General features: G+C 41.5%; 1 protein-coding gene and 1 long non-coding RNA gene across 9 annotated transcripts in view; one reads left to right on the top strand and one right to left on the bottom strand.

Annotated features, from left to right (window-relative positions):
• The window catches only part of CSMD3 (CUB and Sushi multiple domains 3), a 1,041,917-nt gene that overhangs the window by 547,756 nt on the left and 474,716 nt on the right, over window positions 1-19,445 (bottom strand). For 5 of the 7 annotated variants that reach the window (XR_008306202.1, XM_053246218.1, XM_053246215.1 and 2 more), the window contains one exon: window positions 15,473-15,550. The exons of the other annotated variants lie outside the window; for them this stretch is intronic. Coding sequence is in view for 4 of the 5 variants with exons in the window: in XM_053246218.1 (XP_053102193.1) it covers window positions 15,473-15,550 (78 nt within the window). In the remaining variant the exon portion in view is untranslated. The remainder of the gene's footprint in view (window positions 1-15,472; window positions 15,551-19,445) is intronic. 7 annotated transcript variants of the gene reach the window in all.
• Window positions 1-19,445, top strand: part of LOC128323327 (uncharacterized) — a 78,314-nt gene that overhangs the window by 42,894 nt on the left and 15,975 nt on the right. Inside the window, exon 3 of one of the 2 annotated variants that reach the window (XR_008306205.1) lies at window positions 7,058-7,118. The exons of the other annotated variant lie outside the window; for it this stretch is intronic. This is a non-coding gene — a long non-coding RNA (uncharacterized LOC128323327). Of the gene's footprint in view, window positions 1-7,057; window positions 7,119-19,445 lie in introns of those variants that run through there. 2 annotated transcript variants of the gene reach the window in all.

A 19,445-nucleotide genomic window follows, 5' to 3' on the forward strand; every position in this document is an offset into this window, starting at 1 on the left:
AGTATCCCCTTTCATTCACGGAAAGGGTCCCTTCCAAGGGAGCCTCCCCCTCTTTCTCAGAAAGAAGTTATCCTTCCCCGAGACCTTCATTCTCCCTGACAGGAGAGGAGCCATCAGCCTCAGAGTGGGATGCCTCTATTACATCCCCGAAGGGCTCATCCACAGACTATCTGAGCTTCTCCAGATCTGCCATCTTAGTTTTGAGGAAACCAACTGGTTCCCTGAGAGCCAGGCATGCCTTGCACTGAGCACACACCCATGACTTCTGCCCTTCAAACAAATAGTAATACATGCAACACTCTGTACAATACACTGGAAAGCGCCCCCTCCCCTGTTGGCTTTCTATCTTCATGATCGGTTTTGTTTGCGGTTTAGAGTATTTGGAGATTGTTTATTTTAAAGTTAGGTCTTAGCAGCTGTAGTTGTAAACTATTCAACAGTTTAAACTTTCTTTCCCATGAATATGAAAGAGGGAGTAGTACTTACCTTCTCTTCCCACTGGGCTCCTTATGATCAAGGGCCCTCCTTTCGAGCTCCCACACACACTCCCTCACTAAACTCCAAACCAAAATCCTATGACCCTGTTTGCTAATTCCTGTTCGCTAATCTCTGTTCACTACGTTCCTTGGCCGTTCCCTCTTACAAAGAGAGTAGGCACCAAACTGAACAGAAATGTGGCTCAACAAAAATGTCGCCACTCCCACCAGGTGTGACTCACCTCAGCCCTAGCTGGCTCCTCCCATTTCAATGATGCTTCCATAAGCAGCCATTAACAATAGCATATTATTACTGAGACATTCCATCAGGTTTTAAGCAGGGAACAAATACGAAGAAATTCCTTAGCTCCTGTCCATCCAGTTTGTAGTTTGGTTTTTGCCCTTTGTTTATGGCATGTTTCTGCCCTAATTTTGCCCTCTATAATATACATAGCAATAGCACTTACATTTATATACCGCTCTATAGCCGGAGCTCTCTAAGCAGTTTACAGTGATTTAGCATATTGCCCCCAAAATTCTGGGTACTCATTTTACCGACCTTGGAAGGATGGAAGGCTGAATCAACCTTGAGCCCCTGGTCAGGATTGAACTTGTAACCTTCTGGTTACAGGGCGGCAGTTTTACCACTGCGCCACCAGGGGCTCTACATCTCTCATAGTGATTGTTACTAATAGGATTTTTTCACATGTGCTAATAACTAGGCACATCCCACAACTATGCCATCATTCCCACACTGTAAAACTGTGTCCTGATATAGCAAAACATTTTGGTAAATGAAATCACTCATGTAATTCTTGAACCATTACACGAAAACAAAGTACAAAAACAAGGAAAGATCCATAAGAAAAGGAGAGCTGGCTCATAACAGTGGTTTTGTGATGACTGGATAATACGATCATTTCTGAGACACTCACTCCAATGATTTATCAGTATTTATTTGTTAACTTGTTTTCTATTAAGTGGTAGACCTGTGAAATGACAGACGTTTGTTTTCAAGGATCAATGAACATATTCTGTAATTGGTTTTAGCACACTGTTCCCAAAGATGTCTCTGAGATCTTAAAAATAATCACATAATAGCATTTATGCTGAATGAAAGGCATGCCTTCTGCTTACAAAAAGAACATCCTGACAAATTAAGTGTGTGTAAGTAGGTTGTGCAGGCATGAACCAGCACACCTCACCTAACCCCCTCTGCTTGTACTGTTACCCAAAAGGACTAAGAACACATCACTGACACTCCACAACATGTTTGCGATTTTATGAAGTGCTTCCAGGGCACAGGGAAGACTCCAGACTCTTAGTCCTCTTGAATAACAGCACAAGTGCAGGAGGACAGGGGAATTATAAGGGGTGCTGCCATCGATGGGACAGGAACTATGATGGATCCTTAGTCAAGCCAAATACAACAGCATGTCAGTTTGGAATGAGAAAATCTCTGACCCTTGGCTAGCCTTTACTTTACTCATCTTTCCCTCCCCCCACCACACACACAAACACAAAACAACTTCACTGGCCATGGTGGAATAGGAAGCATACCGGTAATACAGAAATCTGCACAGAGATCCTTAGATTCCTGCAACACTGTCCATGGATGAGCTTCTCAAATCCCAAGGTTTTCTGAACCACCCATGGACATCCGGGGTGGGGGGTCAGGGAAGGGGCAGTCCCAACTGACTCATGGCCAGATTAAATTTCTATATACTGTGTGTGTGTGTGTGTGTGTGTGAGTGTGTGTGTGTGTGTGTGTGTGACATACACACACATACACTTTGTCCCCAACAGAAAAATTCCTGCAGATGTCCATGTTGATGTCACTCTGCTGTATACTTCTTTACTCCAGACCGCTCCCTTTCTGTCCAGTCCCACATCTTCGTTTCTCTGATTTTTTTCACGACTGTTCCAAATTCAGTATGTCTGAGACTGAACTGCCATCTTTTCTCCCAATATCCTTCTTCCAAAATTCTTCCTCAGCTGTTCACTGGCTTTATCAATAACCTCAACATCCACCCTGTTTATCAAGCACATAGTGTTGGCATTGCAGTTGATTCCTCTCCATTATTTGTTCCATTATACTCCATTCCCTCTGTCCCCTCTGCTTGATTACTTCAAAGGTCTTTCTCACCTTCCCATGTTGAACTTCAGTCCAGAAATCTACTGCCAAATTCCTTAAATTGGCCTCCTCCCCCATTCCATTCTTTATGCAGCACAAACATGACATCTTTACATTAGACCAGTTCAGATGATAACTTACTGGCCCACACGATTGGGAAGGGTATGTGCTGAGAGCATATCCATTGTGACCTCCTCCAGAAGCATCTCAATGCCCTCCCAGCACATCTTTTTATCTAATGGAATAACTCTTCATCAGAATGGCCCTCTTACATGCACTGCAAATACTTGTTTATTTGGAGTATGTGTAGATGGCCCATTTGGATGAATAGCCCTCACCCCATGCAATTAAAAAGATGTGCTGCTGGAAAGTTGCTGAGATGGCCATGGGGGATGTGACAATGGGCATGCTCTTTCTGCCCTTATTTTTCTATTACTTTAATTCCTTCAACACTATCACACTAGGTTGCTAAAAACTCTGTATGCTACTTCTATGCACATTTCTTTCCATTTCCCTTTGCTTATGCAGAGAAGTTCCTCCGACAATACTACACCTATGAACATCCCAGAACATGGTTTAAGGGCACATGATACAGCAACCTTTCTGATACAGCTTGTCTTGGTGTGGTCAGTGCCTGGATGGGAGACCCATGTATGCCACCTTTGGGAATGTGGCCGTAGCTCAGTGGTAGAGCATCCACTTTACATGCAAAAGGTCCCAAGTTCAATCCCTGGCACATCCAGGTAGGACTGGAAAAAACTGCCGGAAACCTTGGAGAATCTGCTGCCAGTCAGTGTAGACCAGGGATTCTCAACGTGTGGGTCCCCAGATGTTGTGGGACTACAACTCCCAGATTCCACAGCCACAAAGGCCATGTCTGGGGATTCTGGAAGTTGTAGTCCAACAACATCTGGGGGCCCAAGGTTAAGAAACCCTGGTGTAGACAATACTGAGTTAGATGGACCAATAGCAGTATAAAGGCAGCTTCCAATACTCCTAATGTCATGTTTTTCTATTCCTTCCAAGCCTCTCAAAGCTCACCTTTTCCAAAAAGTGGCTTAATTTCATATTCCTCATCCCCAAGTGAAACAAAGTTTAAATACATGAAACTGCATTTGCTTACTCCTCTCTTTATTCTCTCATCCATTAAATTTAGTAAGCTTCAAGGATAGGAATCTTTTTTTTTGCTTATGTTGCAATAGTATCAAGCACTATTGTGAAATAATGATGCTTTATAAATAAAAATACTCTAGATCAGTACAATCCAAGTTCAGAGCAATGGCCTACCCACTGGTTTATAGACAGGAGTCTCTAAATCCAAATATTATGACTAGACTGGGTTGCGAAGGATGTTGAATTGTGGTTGTTGCACTTCCAAAAAAGAAAATTTTAAAATTCACCATACTGGCTGACATCCTGGTTAACAAGCACCGGTACTTCTGAAAAGTAGCAGCTCTATTGCTGGGCGGGGTGTGTGTGTGTGTGTGTGATTATTTCAACAATCTCCCCTTCCCCAGGCAATACTCTGTATCACTCAAAAATTTGTCCCCAAGGGTCGCACAGCGCTTAAGCACATATTCTTGGGTGATATAGAAGGCACCTTCTCTCTCTCTCTCTCTCTCTCTCTCTCTCTCTCTCTCTCTCTCTCTCTCACCCCCACACACCAGTGCAGTGTTAGACTGGAACTCTTCAGGAGCACTGGTGCTACATTAGTGCTTCTCCCATGCACTGGTACTTCACTACTCAGGATATCAGCCACTAATCTTCATTTAAGAGTTAATGACTATTTACCATACGTGGCTTAACAAATCACTCTTTTGGACTATTAATTATTTAATGTTTTAAATAATCACATTATAATAATTAAATATTTAAAAGACAACATTTTAGTGAAATGAGTTTTCCACACAATACTTTATGGTGCAAATTTGCTAGCAAAATTAGGGATACCTGCCTATCTCTAAAATTGGCTTAACAATAATCTGTCTGGGCTATATAACTGCTGAATACTGTATAGTACTGAGTAGATTACTGGCCATAACTAAATGTCAAGTAGTAGAGGCAGTGGTTTGGATCCAACAACTGTGAGCAGAAGCAATATAGCTATTTGTGCTATTTCATAAAGGCTTGTGCAAGAGTTTGCACAAGAATTCACCAAGTTCTATAATAGGTAGGTCCTATAGCAATCTATATATTTATTTCTCCTAGGCATATCCATTGCTAATCCTATGTGTGGCAGCTCTTGCAAGAGCAGCTGCCTGGGGATAGTGACGCGATGTGGAAAAAACAGCTGCTGGGATGAGGAGGTGGCGGCGGGCTGGCCCAACCACCCAACTGCAGGGATGAGGAGGTGGTGGCGGCAGGCCACCAGAGTGAGAAGGTGGCAGTGGCAGGTCTAGTGCAGCCACCAGGGTGAGGTGGTGGTGGTGAGGAGGTGGCGGTGGTAGAGGGCCCGGCCACCAGGGTGAGGCTGCAGGCCCAGCCCGGCTGCCAGGGTAAGGAGGTGGCAGCTCCAGGCTTGGCCTGGCCACCAGGGTGAGGAGACGGAGGCGGGCCCAGCCCAGCTGCTGGGGTGAGGAGGCAGCAGTGGTGGCAGGCCCAGCCTGGCTGCCAGGGTGAGGAGGCGGAAGCGGCAGGCCCAGCCACTGAGGTGAGGAGGCAGCTGCGGGCTCAGCCCGGGCGCCGGGGTTGGGAGGCAGCGGCAGAGGGCTGGGCCAGCCATGGGGTAGGGGGGAGATGCTCTGCACCCGGCCCAGCTAGTTTTGATTATTTTGCTTGTGCAAGAGTTTACACAACCTGTTACTCAAGCAGAAGAGTATTTCTGGATTCAAATTTTCCTTCGTTCCAAGAAACAGTCTGGCCTGAATTGTAATGTAATCCTTAGATGAGTGGAAGGACACCTTTGGAACCCGCACAGAAGGTGAAGATGACTCCATCAATTCAGTAGAATCAATATTAGCTGTTAGTAGCAATGACATTAAATTGAAACGATAAACTTTGCATAAAAATCACTTTAGTGGTAACATTACCAAAAAAAGAAAAGAAAAAAAGAGCCACTTGTTCAGCCTCCCACACTATGCAGTTAGTATTTCCCTGTGAAAAAGAACCAGCTGTATATTTTCCTCTATTTCATGTTGAAATGTGTTTCAACCTGTTCTTTGTTCATAAGTAGGTAAGTAAAGTGTGTCGTCAAGTCTCAGTGTGTCGTCAAGTGTCGTCAGTATTTTGACTCCTGGTGCCCACAGAGCCCTGTGGTTTTCTTTGGAATACAGGAGGGGGTTTACCATTGCCTCCTCCCGCACAATCTGAGATGATGCCTTTCAGCACCTTCCTATATCGTTGCTGCCCGATATAGGTGTCTCCCATAGTCTGGGAAACATACCAGCAGGGATTCGAACTGGCAACTTCTTGCTCGCTAGGCAAGTTATTTCCCCGCTGCAGCACTTAAGGTGATACAGAGGCTTAAAAATCAATACAACTATTTGTCATCTCATGTCTACCTTAAAGGAAAGAAGAAGACAGTGAGAAAAGATGTGGAGGCAAATAAGTCTTTCTTCCTTAGTTTCCCATTCCAACATACTTTGGTTTGTAAGGAACTTCCTTTTCTTTCCTCCCCACCTTTTAAAAAAATATATTTTTGACAATTTATTACATTTCCTAAATATAAAAGCAGTTTCCTCAGGACGATTTACTGATCTTATTTTATAGATTCATGGGGAACACTATGGAAAACTATAAAGTGCTACAAAAAGAGGAGAAGTGGAAGAGTGTGTGCTTTGCATGTATGTGATCTGAAACTGTTGCCTTGTCATCTCCACAATCTCAAGCAGTAGGACATGAAAAGCTCTTGCCTCAGACCTTGAAAAGCTTCTGTGAAAAGCTTCTGTGAGGGTAGAAAATACTCAGTTACATGGACTAGTAGACTGATTCAGTATAAAGCCATTTCAAATGATCATAGGAAAAATGAAAATACTGAGTGGTCCATTTTATTTCTCCATTGTCAGTAAAATTAAATAGGCTTGCCCATATAGGACACCTGCTGTAGAAATTCCACCAAAGTACAGCTTCTTATGGAAATACATCATCATGATAAATATGGAAAATTGCTTCCAAGGCAGTTATTGCAGGTGGAGATAATCAACACAAACAAAATCCACGTAGGGTGCACACAGACTGATAAATGTCATTTTCTTTGGGAAGAAGAAAACACAGTGTACATATTTTATGCATATAGATCATATTAAATGTTTCAAAAGTGGTTCCACTCTGAAAAGTGACTGTAAAATGGCAAAATGTTCACCAACAGCTTTGCTCTTTCAAAGTAATCTCTACTGACATTAGGTACATAAATACTAATCCCACCCCTACCCCCTTCTTCTTAGTTTTACATATTCAACAGAACTTAGTTGATATAAAGTAAGGTTGATTTCTTCTTGTTTATTTTCAGTTCAAAAAAGGAAGAAAAAAAGAGCTTTTACTTGCTTTCAGTCCCAAATGGAGCTAAGAACAGCAACACAGTAAGGAATTACTTCTAAGGCAGAAGAACTGCACAGAACAGCTGTTATTGAAGGGCTGAAGTCGTGCAATTCCCATCATCCCCAGCCACAGTGGTCAATAGTCAGGGATAATGAGAGTTGTACTTCAGCATCTGCAGGAGTTGTGCAGCCCTTTTCTAAAGAAAGTGTGTCCTCTGCACACATGTGCAATGCTGTTGAAGTTAAAAGGTAAAGTATGTACTAAACACAAGAAAACAGACACCTGGCCAAAATGGAACCAATGAACTCTCCGAGACTAGGACCAAAATATACAAATAGAATCAAAAATGTATCTATATCTATCCATACCATTAAAACATATTCACATGCTTTGTAAAATAAGAAATATTTGAATCACAGATAAGTGACTTGAAATGTATACATGAAATATAAAATGGGCCCATTCATGTGACCATTTGGGAGGGCAGGAGGGTGGGTGGGGATGAAGGCTGCATAACCTTACCTTCCTTGCAGACGATTACCAAGACGTGGCTGGGTGCACAGATCACATGCCCAGACAGTCCACTTCTGCCCCAGGCAGCATGGAGGTGTGGGGGTTGGGACGTGTCATCCCGCCCCCCAGTGACAGTCAAGTGCCCACTCCTGTGCCAGTACCAGCTGGGAACAGCTGGCGCTTGCACACAAGCAGCTCAAGTTAAGGGTGCACTCGTGCTCTTTACTTTGACTAAGTGATGGGCTATGTAGGCGGGTTTGCCACCGCAACACCGCCAGGATCCGCATGGGTCATGGCAGTTCTCACAGGCAGCCAAGCCCAGGCTTGACTGCTCGTGAGACAGCCTCAATATCTTCTTTGCTAAATATGTTTATGCCTGTTCCAAGTCTTCCTTGGGGCCTAATAATGCATCTATCTATCTATCTTTCAAATATTTGTATACCACCCGCTACTGAAGTCTCTAGGCAGTTCACAATAAAACAAACCAAGACATTTTAAAACAATTAAAACATAGAAGTTCAAATTAAAATAACTATCCATAATAGTTATTGATTCCGGACCTGGAGTCTACAAATGAATTTGTATATCTCCTCAAAGCAGTATTATTCACTTTCACTGCCACTTTGTACCCAAAGGACTGATATCAAGAACCGCTCCAAAAAAGAGTCCAAATTCTGTCCACTATTACATACTAAGGTCACTAACATGACTGAAATCCATGGGGCTTTAAAAAATAATAATAATAAATTACCCAAGCCACACAGAGGCCCATTGCACAGGCACAGTGGCCTCCAAAATGGCCACCATGCCAGAGGCAGAAGTCCCACCACTGCCTCAAGCAACTCCCCTGGAGGGGGTAAGTTAAAACAAACAAACAAACAAACAAACAAACAAAACAAAACCACAAAACCCCAAACCGGGGGTGGGGTTCGAGGGGGTGCTGACCTGAACTGGCCCGGTCCGGTTCAGGTCCAGTTCAGAATCGAACTGAACCAGATCAGCCAGTTTCATGCACATCCCTAACAAGTACAGTATGTGTGGATTATTAACTGGTTGAAGCACAGGAAATATAGGGTAGGTATAAATGGAGAGTTCCCACAATGGAGGGAAGTAAGAAGTGGGATCTGTACTTGGATATGTACTAGGACTGCTGTTTTTTAATTTATTCATAAATGATCTAGAAGTTAGGGTAAGCAGCAAGGTGGCCACATTTGCAGATGACACCAAATTATTTAGGGTTGTGAAATCCAAAACAGATTGTGAGGTGCTCCAAAAAGAGCTCTCCAAACTGGGTGAACGGGCAACAAAATGGAAAATGTGATTCAGTGTTGGCAAGTGCAGTGTTGCACATTGGGACAAGAAATCCCAACTTCACACATACGCCAATGGGATCTGAGCTGTCAGTGATTGACCAGGAGAGGGATCTTGGGGTTGTGATGGACAGCTCATTGAAAGTGTCGACTCAAGGTGCAGCAGCTGTGAAAAAGGCCAATTCCATGCTAGGGATCATTAGGAAGGGGACTGAAAATAAAACTGCTTATATTATATATATACACAAAAAACTATGGTGCAGCCACTGCTAGGAGTACTGCTGGTGACCAATTCTGGTCACCACATCTAAAGGAGGACATTGTAGAACTAGAAAAGGTGCAGAAGAGTCAACCAAGATGATCAGGGGCCTAAAGCACCTTCCTTATGAGGCAAGGCCTGGGGATTTTTAGATCAGAAAAAAGACGACTGCAGGGAGACATGATAGAGGTCTATAAAATCATGCATGGTGTGGATAAAGTGGATAGAAAGACAATTTTCTCCCTCTCATGTAACATCAGAACCAGGAGTCATTCCATGAAATTGATAGCCAGGAAATTTAGGACCAACAAACAGAAGTACTTTTTCACACAATGCATAATCAACTTGTAGAATTCTCTGCCACAAGATGTAGTGACAGCCAACAACCTGGATGGCTTTAAGATGAGTTTGGATAACCTCATGGAGGAGAGGTCTATCAACAGTTACTAATCTGAGGGCTATAGGCCACCTCCAGCCTCAGAGGTAGGATACCTCTGAATATCAGTTGCAGAGGAGTAACAGCAGGAGAGAGGGCATGCCCTCAACTCCTGCCTGTGGCTTCAAGCGGCATCTGGTGGGCCACTGTGAGAAACAGAATCCTGGACTAGATGGGCCTTGGGCCTGATCCAGTAGGGCTGTTCTTATGTTGTTGTTGTTGTTACATCATCATCATCATCATCATCATCTTTAGTTATCCTAGACCCCTGGAAGAGGCCCGATAATTAAAGTACCAAATCCAGTCAATAATATCTGGTAGACTGTGTGTAAATACATCATCATCATCATCATCATCATCATCATCATCATCTAATATTATACAGGTGAAACTCAGAAAATTAGAATATCGTGCAAAAGTCCATTAATTTCAGTAATGCAAATTAAAAGGTGAAACTGATATATGAGACAGACGCATTACATGCAAAGCGAGATAAGTCAAGCCTTAATTTGTTATAATTGTGATGATCATGGCGTACAGCTCATGAAAACCCCAAATCCACAGTCTCAGAAAATTAGAATATTACATGGAACCAAGAAGACAAGGATTGAAGAATAGAACAATATCGGACCTCTGAAAAGTATAAGCATGCATATGTATTCAGTACTTGGTTTGGGCCCCTTTTGCAGCAATTACTGCCTCAATGCAGCATGGCATGGATGCTATCAGCCTGTGGCACTGATGAGGTATTATGGAAGACCAGGATGCTTCATTAGCGGCCTTCAGCAATTCTGCATTGTTTGGTCTCATGTCTCTCATCCTTCTCTTGGCAATGCCCCATAGATTCTCTATGGGGTCAGGTCAGGCGAGTTTGCTGGCCAATCAAGCATAGTACACTGTATACTTTTCAGAGGTCCGATATTGTTCTATTCTACAATCCTTGTCTTCTTGGTTCCATGTAATATTCTAATTTTCTGGGATTGTGGATTTGGGGTTTTCATGAGCTGTACGCCATGATCATCACAATTATAACAAATTAAGGCTTGACTTATCTCGCTTTGCATGTAATGCGTCTGTCTCATATATCAGTTTCACCTTTTAATTTGCATTACTGAAATTAATGGACTTTTGCACGATATTCTAATTTTCTGAGTTTCACCTGTATACTACAAGTGAGTCTGTAGACTGACGTTCTGAACTTGTTGCACTATTAGGCCACTGAAGAAGACTTGGAACAACAGGTCAAAGTAAGTTTGGCAAAGAAGATACTGGAACTATTCACATGACCATTCAACAGGGCGGGATGGTAGGCATGGGGGAAGCTGTAAATGCTTACCTTCCCCATAAATGATCCTTTTCTGGGAGCACAGACCATGCTTCCAGACAAGTAGCACTGTGCCATACAACAACAACAAAAGCTCCAGAGGCCGGGATGGCACATCCCAGTCTCTGGGTATCCCACAATGCACTGTGTGATGTGTGGAGTGCATTGGGGGATTCCGCCATCAGACGGGCATTCTAGGTGCCCGTCTCTGTGTCTCTTCAGGCTGCATGCAGCCCGAGGAGAAACACGATCCTGGCAGCTGGGTTGCGGGTTGGGTTGGGTTCCCTTAACTTCAGCTAAGAAAGAGCTGGGCTTCAAAGTAAGGTTTGGCTGGGTGGGAGCGCTGGGATCTGCATGGATCCCTGTGCTCCATTTGAGCAGCCTAGCCTGGCCAGCTTGTGAGATCAGCCTTACTGAAGAAGCCCTGGAACAAGTCAAAAGGCATTTAGTAAGCAAGATATTATTTTGAATGTATTGTATAAATTTCATGTCTCTCATCTGTAATCCAAATATTTCTTGTTTTATACATCATTAAAATATGCATCTACCTTTTGATGCCGTATACAGATGGGGTTTTTTAATCTGATCATTTTTGCATTTTTAACGATTTATTCAAATAAATATTTTTAGAAACAGAGTATTATATAGGCCCTGGAGATTTGAAACGATAAAATATGTACATATATATCTGTAATTGTGGGGGGAATATTGTTATGGATGCCAAAATCTATGACAATTTTTTAGAATGAGGGCTGATTCTACACAGCACCAGGGATAAAGTCTACCAGCTACTGTACATTTTGGGCTCAGTAAACTGGTATATGGGTGCATGGTGGAGCATTCAATGTAAGGTTGAAATAAGGCCAATCTCCCACTACTCCCTCCTGCTTAAAGCAACTCCACATTCATGGTGAACAGGTCAGCTAAGTCATTCATTTTATGAAGTTTTCATAAAACTGAAGTTTTCATTTTATGAAGTTTAATCCCACCTTTTCAATATGGGATTAGATTTGTAAAAGAATATTCTCTGATACATTTAACAGAATGGGTAGAATATTTCTCCAAAATATTCTCTCCTATGCTAAATAATGCAGGAGAATAGTCTATACAGGATGATTACTTATTTGACCCAGAGGACAGTCTGGAAACACATGATTACAGGATCTGGTCCAGTAAGATGCCAGGCAACCATAGGCAAACAATTCTGGGCTCCTTGAGAGAAAAACAGGGTGACTATGAACACCAGGTTCTGCTCAGGATGTGTGTATTTTCAAGTCTGGTTCCTGAGCCCTCCACCTGACTTTCTCCCAACATTCTTTGTTCAACTTAAACTCTGTTCAACATTCCCTGTTCAAATTAAAATCCTGGTGGGTGGAAGGCTCAAGAACCTGACTTGGACACATTCAGATAACATGCCCGCTGGAAGCACGTCCTCCCCAGGAACCTTCAGTTTCCAGCTTACTGACTTCCTGGCAATAGTGTATACTCATGCTGTCAGGGGTGTATCTAGGGTAGGGCAGGCAGGGCACATGCCCCAGGTGCCACTTGAAGGGGGCGCCATTTTTAATTTTTTTTTTAAAAAGGCAACCGAAAACAAAATGGCCACTGTGCATGCTCAAATGGCCTCTGTGAGGAATTAGGCCATGCCAGGCCTCATAGAGGCCATTCGAGCATGTGCGGTGGCCATTTTGTTTTCAGCAGCCATTTTTTAAAAAAAACTTTAAAAATGGCCACCACACATGCTCAAATGGTCCCTGCGAGGCCCTAGAGGCCAGCAGGGGGAGGGGAACCTTTGAAGTCTCCCCCAGCCTTTAGGAAGCCCCCCGAAGGGGCTACAGGTAAATTTTAAAATAATAATAATATAATATAAGTCACTGAACACATATTCAGATTGGCACAATGTACAGAGAATCAGGGCTTTGAATACTGAGCTGAAGCTTATGAGCTAGGATTGTATTCATTTGTTCTTACTTTGCTTCTTATGATAAGTGAGTTAAATGTGATGTCTTAATAATATGGCTATTAATGGTGAGTTTGTCTTTGAATCAGTGTGAAATCCTTAGTATTAAGGCCCACTGGGAGTTTCTTGCTCTCTTTCTCTCATTTTAACTGTCTTTCTGAAATTCTAGGATATATTCCAAGCAGTGACACAGTTTACTCTGCATATCCTTTAATTATTTTCAGATTATCTGGGAAAAATCAAATTCTCCATTTATTTTTAAAACTTATGTAATAGTGATGCTACAATGCATAGCAGAGAATTAGACAGGGACTTCTGTTTAGTTTTCCAAGTACACCTCCACATAGTATTTGGGTATTTCAGGAGCCCCAGCATACTGAAATTTATAGTTTCCCAGCATTTTTTGGTCTGGCTACGTCCACTGCTAAATAGTTTTTGAAATATTAAAAGATTAATGAGCTTGACTTGTATTTTTGAGCTGATATTATGGTAAAGTTATCTGAAAGATGGGTGTCAGATGTTTGGGCAGGGGGCACAATTTCAGTGCTTGCCCTAGGCGCCATTTTCCCTAGATACGCCTCTGCATGCTTTGAATGGAAAGGGGCTTCAGAAGTGTTAGGAGGTAACTAATTTAATACCTCTGAAGAGTTAATTAGTTTAAGAGATTAATTAATTGGAACCCCAAATTTAAAAAAAACTGGACTTGCTGTTTAAGGCTTATTGAGGGCCTAGATAAACGGGGAACCATCCTCATTGACCTGGGGGGGGGGGAGCTCAAGTGGGAGCCTCAAGGCGGTCACCTTTGTCTCTTAACCTTTTCCTTCTTCTTCAGGCCGGAGGGCAAACACCTCATATGCCCCTCTTTCTATCTTACTAGAAAAGGAATTGACATGAAGAGAGCCAAAAAATGACTCTTCATTTCAAAATAACTTTTCCTAATCAGTGGGCAAGCTGTGGGTCAAACTACAAATTATATTAAGCCTATAATGAAGGCAGGCTTAAAAGCAGAAGTATCTCTCTCTCCCCCCCTCTCCCTCTCCCCCTCCCTCTCCATCTTTCATGAAAAGCAGCCACAGAACTGGAAATGCTGATTGGGGCCACAGCGCACAGGGGTTTAACACTTTGTGCCACGTTCCCATTAAAAAATCACCCCCTGAAAAAGGTATTTGTTCAAGCTGTGACAATTTGCAGCATACAGCTGCTTTGTGGAGAATAATTTCTATTAAACATATGTATATACCACTTTTCAACAGAAAACGTTTTCAAAGTAGTTTACATAGGAAAAGCTATGAGACGGTGGTTCCCTGTCCCAAAAGAGTTCCCAATCTAAAAACACACAAAAATAAAATGGACTGGGCCTATACGGGAATGAATAGAGACAATTGCTCCCTCCCTGCTTACTATGAGAGAAGCACTTTAAAAGACGTCTGTCCGGTTATGGAAACTAACTGCTTCAGGAGTGGGTTTTGGTGGAAAAACATTGCAAGGCAAATGTATTAACTACGTCTTGTTGTGCGTCATGATCCTGATCCATATCAGCACACCCTGTATTTGCTTGTTGAGAGACATTTATGCCCATCTCATAATTAGCTATATGCTTGAAAATGTGATTTTGCATCCGAATCCCAGCACAATCACTTTAAAAACGAGGGCTTACAGAACCCCTTTAAAACGGAGGACAGCAGGTCCATACCTACTCCTACTCCACTTGGAGCTACTTCCATACTGGCATCATTCTCTCCCCCCACCCCAGCCATGATTGTACACTGGCAGGGCATATCCCAGCTGCCCCTGCATGATGGCAGCACACAGAGGCAGCTGGGGGATGCCCCACTGGCATGCAATTATAGCTGAGGGGAGCACTGCCGGTACAGAAGTGGTGGTGAGCAGAGGAGCAGCAGGTATGGGCCTGCTCTCCTCCATGTTAAAGGGGCTGTGTTTTAAAGAGATCGTGCTGTGATTCAGATGCCAAATCACATTCTGAGCACACCCCTGCTCTTAATGACAGACTTAATCTATTATGTAATTTGGTCCTGGCAAAGATAGTTGGTTGCCAATAAACTGAATCTCCCCTTCCCTTTCCTTCCTCTAGTGCAAACACAACAAGCACAAATCCCCTCTGGTGTTCTCTTTTCAAACTAGACTAGAGGTCAGTGTGACACTGCAACTTCCCCATTTCACAAAGTTTCCACATGCTGGACTGGGATAAGTAGGCTTGCTTAGGACTGCAGTGCATGGATGGACCCTTAAAATCAACAACTGTGCATCAAGCTCACAGAAGGAGTAATTGAATGTTAAATAACATCCTACAGTTAGAACACAAAATATTTATTTTTAGTTCCACAAAATTTAGATTTAAAACATTAACATACTAAGTAAAATGCATTCCAACAATGCCAATTTCGTAGAGTCACTCTTCAGAGTACAACTACACTTTCACATTCACCATGCAGACTGTAGAAGAAATATGTAATGCAATTAAACTCTTAGATATATGTGGACAATAGCGAAAACACACACAAACACAGACAGCACAAACTTCACTCTTGCACTAGAAAAAAGTAACAAAAAGGAGTACACTCACAGATAGAAAACTTGTTGCTGTTGTCTTTCCCTGGAAACAATTTAAATCCTCTAGATTTAAAATCTATGGCCTTTTTCACTAGTTAAGAAAACAAACAAAAACACATATCAGGTAATACAGTCTAAGAAGAGTTCATTTCAATTGACAGTTCTTTTTATCATGGAGGTGCAAATTAAGAGTAAGTGTTTTCTAACAGTATTGTGTACCCACATGGAGGAAGAAGCACTTCAAGAGAGTATTTTTACACAAAAGGCAAATATTGAAATTGGATTATGTAAAAATATTCAGGAACAAACAAGGGTTATATATAACTTTTTTTCTGCACTGAGTATATGATGCCTCTTATGCAAAATTTAAAAATAAAACTTAAATTTTCCAGTTTCCATGTGTCACAACTGGTTTTGTGCACCTTTATCATACAATTATGGAACCTGGAAAACTGAGTATTTAATAGAGGCACACAATAGTGTTTTCATATCCCTGTCTCATTAAATGAGTATTTATTTTTCTTTTTAATGGATACAACAGTAATTAATCTCATTTTTTCAATATTCCTCTGTGACATCTTCTATAAATTGTGGAGTTCTATAACACAAAATTGGGATCCTCCTTCACCCCATCCTCTGGCAGAATTTTACATGGGCTGAAAATTCCATCCATGGGGAATATACAGGAAAACCCTTGATAATTCCAGAAAGCATTTTTCCAACAATGGTATAAATAACACATCAGCAAAGTTGTGTGAAGCATGACCATGCTGGTTTCTCTCTCTTGCTCTGTGCTTCTCTCAGAGGTGCAGATAGAGGGAAAGCTTAAGGAGCAAATTTTCACCTAATTTTATTTGCGGGCGGGGGGGTAGGAGAGGAAAGATGCTTTGGGGGAAAGAAAAATATATTTGGGGTGAAAGAAAAGCACTTTAGGAGACAACTCCTCAAATACTTGGGATCTGCACCCCTGCTTTCCCTGTCTCACTACTATGCACATTTAATTATGAGATCAGTATCACAAAGAAACTTGAAATTTTGATATGATCAGGGGGAAAATCACAGCATTACTGAAATTTCCACAAAATTATGTCATGTAGGAGTGGATATAGATGACCCATTCACAACCTATGGCAGTTATTCAGTGGTCCTAACAACGCATACACATAAGGAGGGGCTGCAGACTGCAGGGATGCACCAGAAATCTTAAAGCAACTCCCCCAGTCTCCCTACATGTATACTGTTGTACCAGATTCCATAGAGTTCAGAACACTCGCTACACTAACACAATCACCACCACCATCTTTCTGACCTTACACAACATTTCCAGAGGGCAGGGAGCATTCTGAACTCTAAGGGCTCTGGCACAATAGCATGCATGTAAGGGGGAACTAAGGGGATCACATGAGATGTCTCCACCATCCCTCCTTACATGCATGCTTTGTTCATCAGAATGTCAGTAGTCAGTATATGACAGCCTTCCCTGGAAGTTAATCACATGGTGTATTTAACTTATTGCACAGTGAACTGGTTGTGCTTTATTCCAGTGTTTGAGTAAATTTGCAAGGATGTAGAAAGTTGCAGATTTTCTAAATCCTTGAAAGTTTACCAGAACTGGAAATATGAGAAGATATGGTGAGCTACAGTCTGAAAACATGTTGCAATGCTTTCAGCATTTGCGGAAGTCAGCTGAATTTTAAGCAGATTGAGTGAGCTTCTTTTGCCCCTAGTGATGTCTTAGGAAGAATAAGGCTGCAGTCCTAATCATGCTGACTAGGAACTATACCACTGAAATTAGAGGAAGATATTCCATATAAAAATGCTTAGGATGGTGCTTCATCGTATCCAGGAACAATACTCTCTTCTAAGTAACTCTGAAAAGTACAGTAGCCTTGTGCTACATTTGATCACCCGAGCTGAGAAAGCATTGTCCAACTACCAACACAAAGAGTGTCAAACATATCACTTGATTATATGGACAGCACAGCCCCAAATGTATTATATATATGAGGGATCTTTAAATTGATGCCAATGTGTAAATATTTTGATCATGTGAATCTACCCTCACTTTGAGTTCAAAGTTTTGATCTTTCTAGCAGAATTTTTGTTTTCCAACTACAGGGCACATAATTATTTAATATACCTTTTTGAAAAAATGATCAGAAAATCTTTATGCTAAAGGAGAGAGAAACTGTATTATGCTTCCAGTTATTTCTCTTAGCAGACTAATCCTATGTCCACCCCAATCCTCTCATGAAGTAAGTTCCACTGAGGTCAACAGGGCTCTCTCCCATGTAAGTATGAATAGATTTCTGACACCCCAGCAGAAATAATATTGTGTCTTGTCAATGACATAGAGGAAGGTTCGGTTGTAATGCCAATTCACAGCTAATATCATCCATCAGAATAAACTTTACATATCACATTTGCTATGAGTCATGCAATAAGAAATGTGATGAGATCAATATTTAACAACATCAGAAACATGTCTCTCCTTGCCTCTGTTTTTAATTGGATAGCTTTTATTTACTTTTTAAAAACATAAGCTCAGCTATTCTAATTTTTAATAGACAATTCCCTTTTTCTCCTTGAAGCCCCTGTCTCCATGCTGTAATTTGGCAAAAGGATGAAGCTTTATATTTTCAGCAGGGTTTTTTTCTTTTTTTAAAAAAAGATGGGGCAATCAGTTGCTGCTTCAGAACAGCAAGGAATAAAGAGAAGACAGAAATCACAGGAAAAGAAGAAGAGAAAGATGACAGAAGCAAAATAAGAGAGACAACTGCTTGTTAGAAACATTGGGAATAATCCAGATAAAATGAAGCATGGTCAAAATCCCATTAATTTCAGTTAGAGTATTAAGTATGTGTGCTAAGCCTGCAACTTCATGCACTTTTACTTAGGAATAGATAACATTTACTTAGTGGGATTTATTTCTGAATAAACATGCATAAGATCAGGCATCACAGCTGCCATCCTATTCACATTTACTTCAGGGTAAGCCCTGCTGAACATAGTGGGACATACTTCAAAATAAAGGTATAGATTTTGGCTGTACATTTCTTCCATTGATCTAATGTGGTTTAATAATACTTCACTTTGGCTGTATTGTGCCTCAAGTTTAAATTATATATATTTGTTTCCTATAATAAGTTTTGCAAATAAATGGTGAATCTGCAATAAGATAATGCTAAACTAAAATACATAATAAAAATAAGTATATATATATTGGCTGAAATCCAGTTCTATTGTTGTACACACTGAAACATGTTTGGTGTGCACAATAGGGGAGATTTTTGTCATCCTCCACTTCCCTCTGCAGCCCTGAGGGACATATTTTTGGTATGTGGCACAGTGGGCTCCAAAGGAAAGGGAAGATTGGCTAAAATCTCCTCTCCTCCATTGTGCAGACCCAATACTTTCAGAGTGTGTAATGTTAGTCTGGATTTTAGCCATTGATGCTAATAGATTTGACTATTACCCAAGACATTCATTTTGTGATGAAAAAGCAGTGGGAGCTGTAGCCTGTAGAATGCAATTTAGTTTTGAAACAGATAGAAGATAAAATGAAAGAACAGTTGGTATGTGGTCAAATTCATCCAGTTGATCCATAAATATTAAGCAGAGTCTGCACAATTCAAAGGGTTTTATTTTTTCTAAACTTTGCAAGAACTCTTCTGCTCCAGACCACTCATGCAATGAAGACTTCACACATCAATAAAACAGAATTAATTAGAGGAGTCCCATAGTGCATTATTAATTTTTAGGGCATGAGAAACAACATAGGCAAAAATCATTGTCTTATGAAGATGGATGGTTACCAACAATTATAAAAGAAATCTGAGTAGTAATATCCCTCCCCGCATTCCAGAGTTGAATATCTACTATTGTTGCAATGTAATCATGTAGCTTAGAGTTGCGATAGCATGGGCTGAGTAATGAAGTATGGGTGTGAGGACAGGCTTAGGTGGAAATGTTTGGTGCTATCAACC

Source organism: Hemicordylus capensis, chromosome 4, assembly GCF_027244095.1.
Source record: "Hemicordylus capensis ecotype Gifberg chromosome 4, rHemCap1.1.pri, whole genome shotgun sequence".
In the NCBI taxonomy this organism is placed as follows: domain Eukaryota; kingdom Metazoa; phylum Chordata; class Lepidosauria; order Squamata; family Cordylidae; genus Hemicordylus; species Hemicordylus capensis.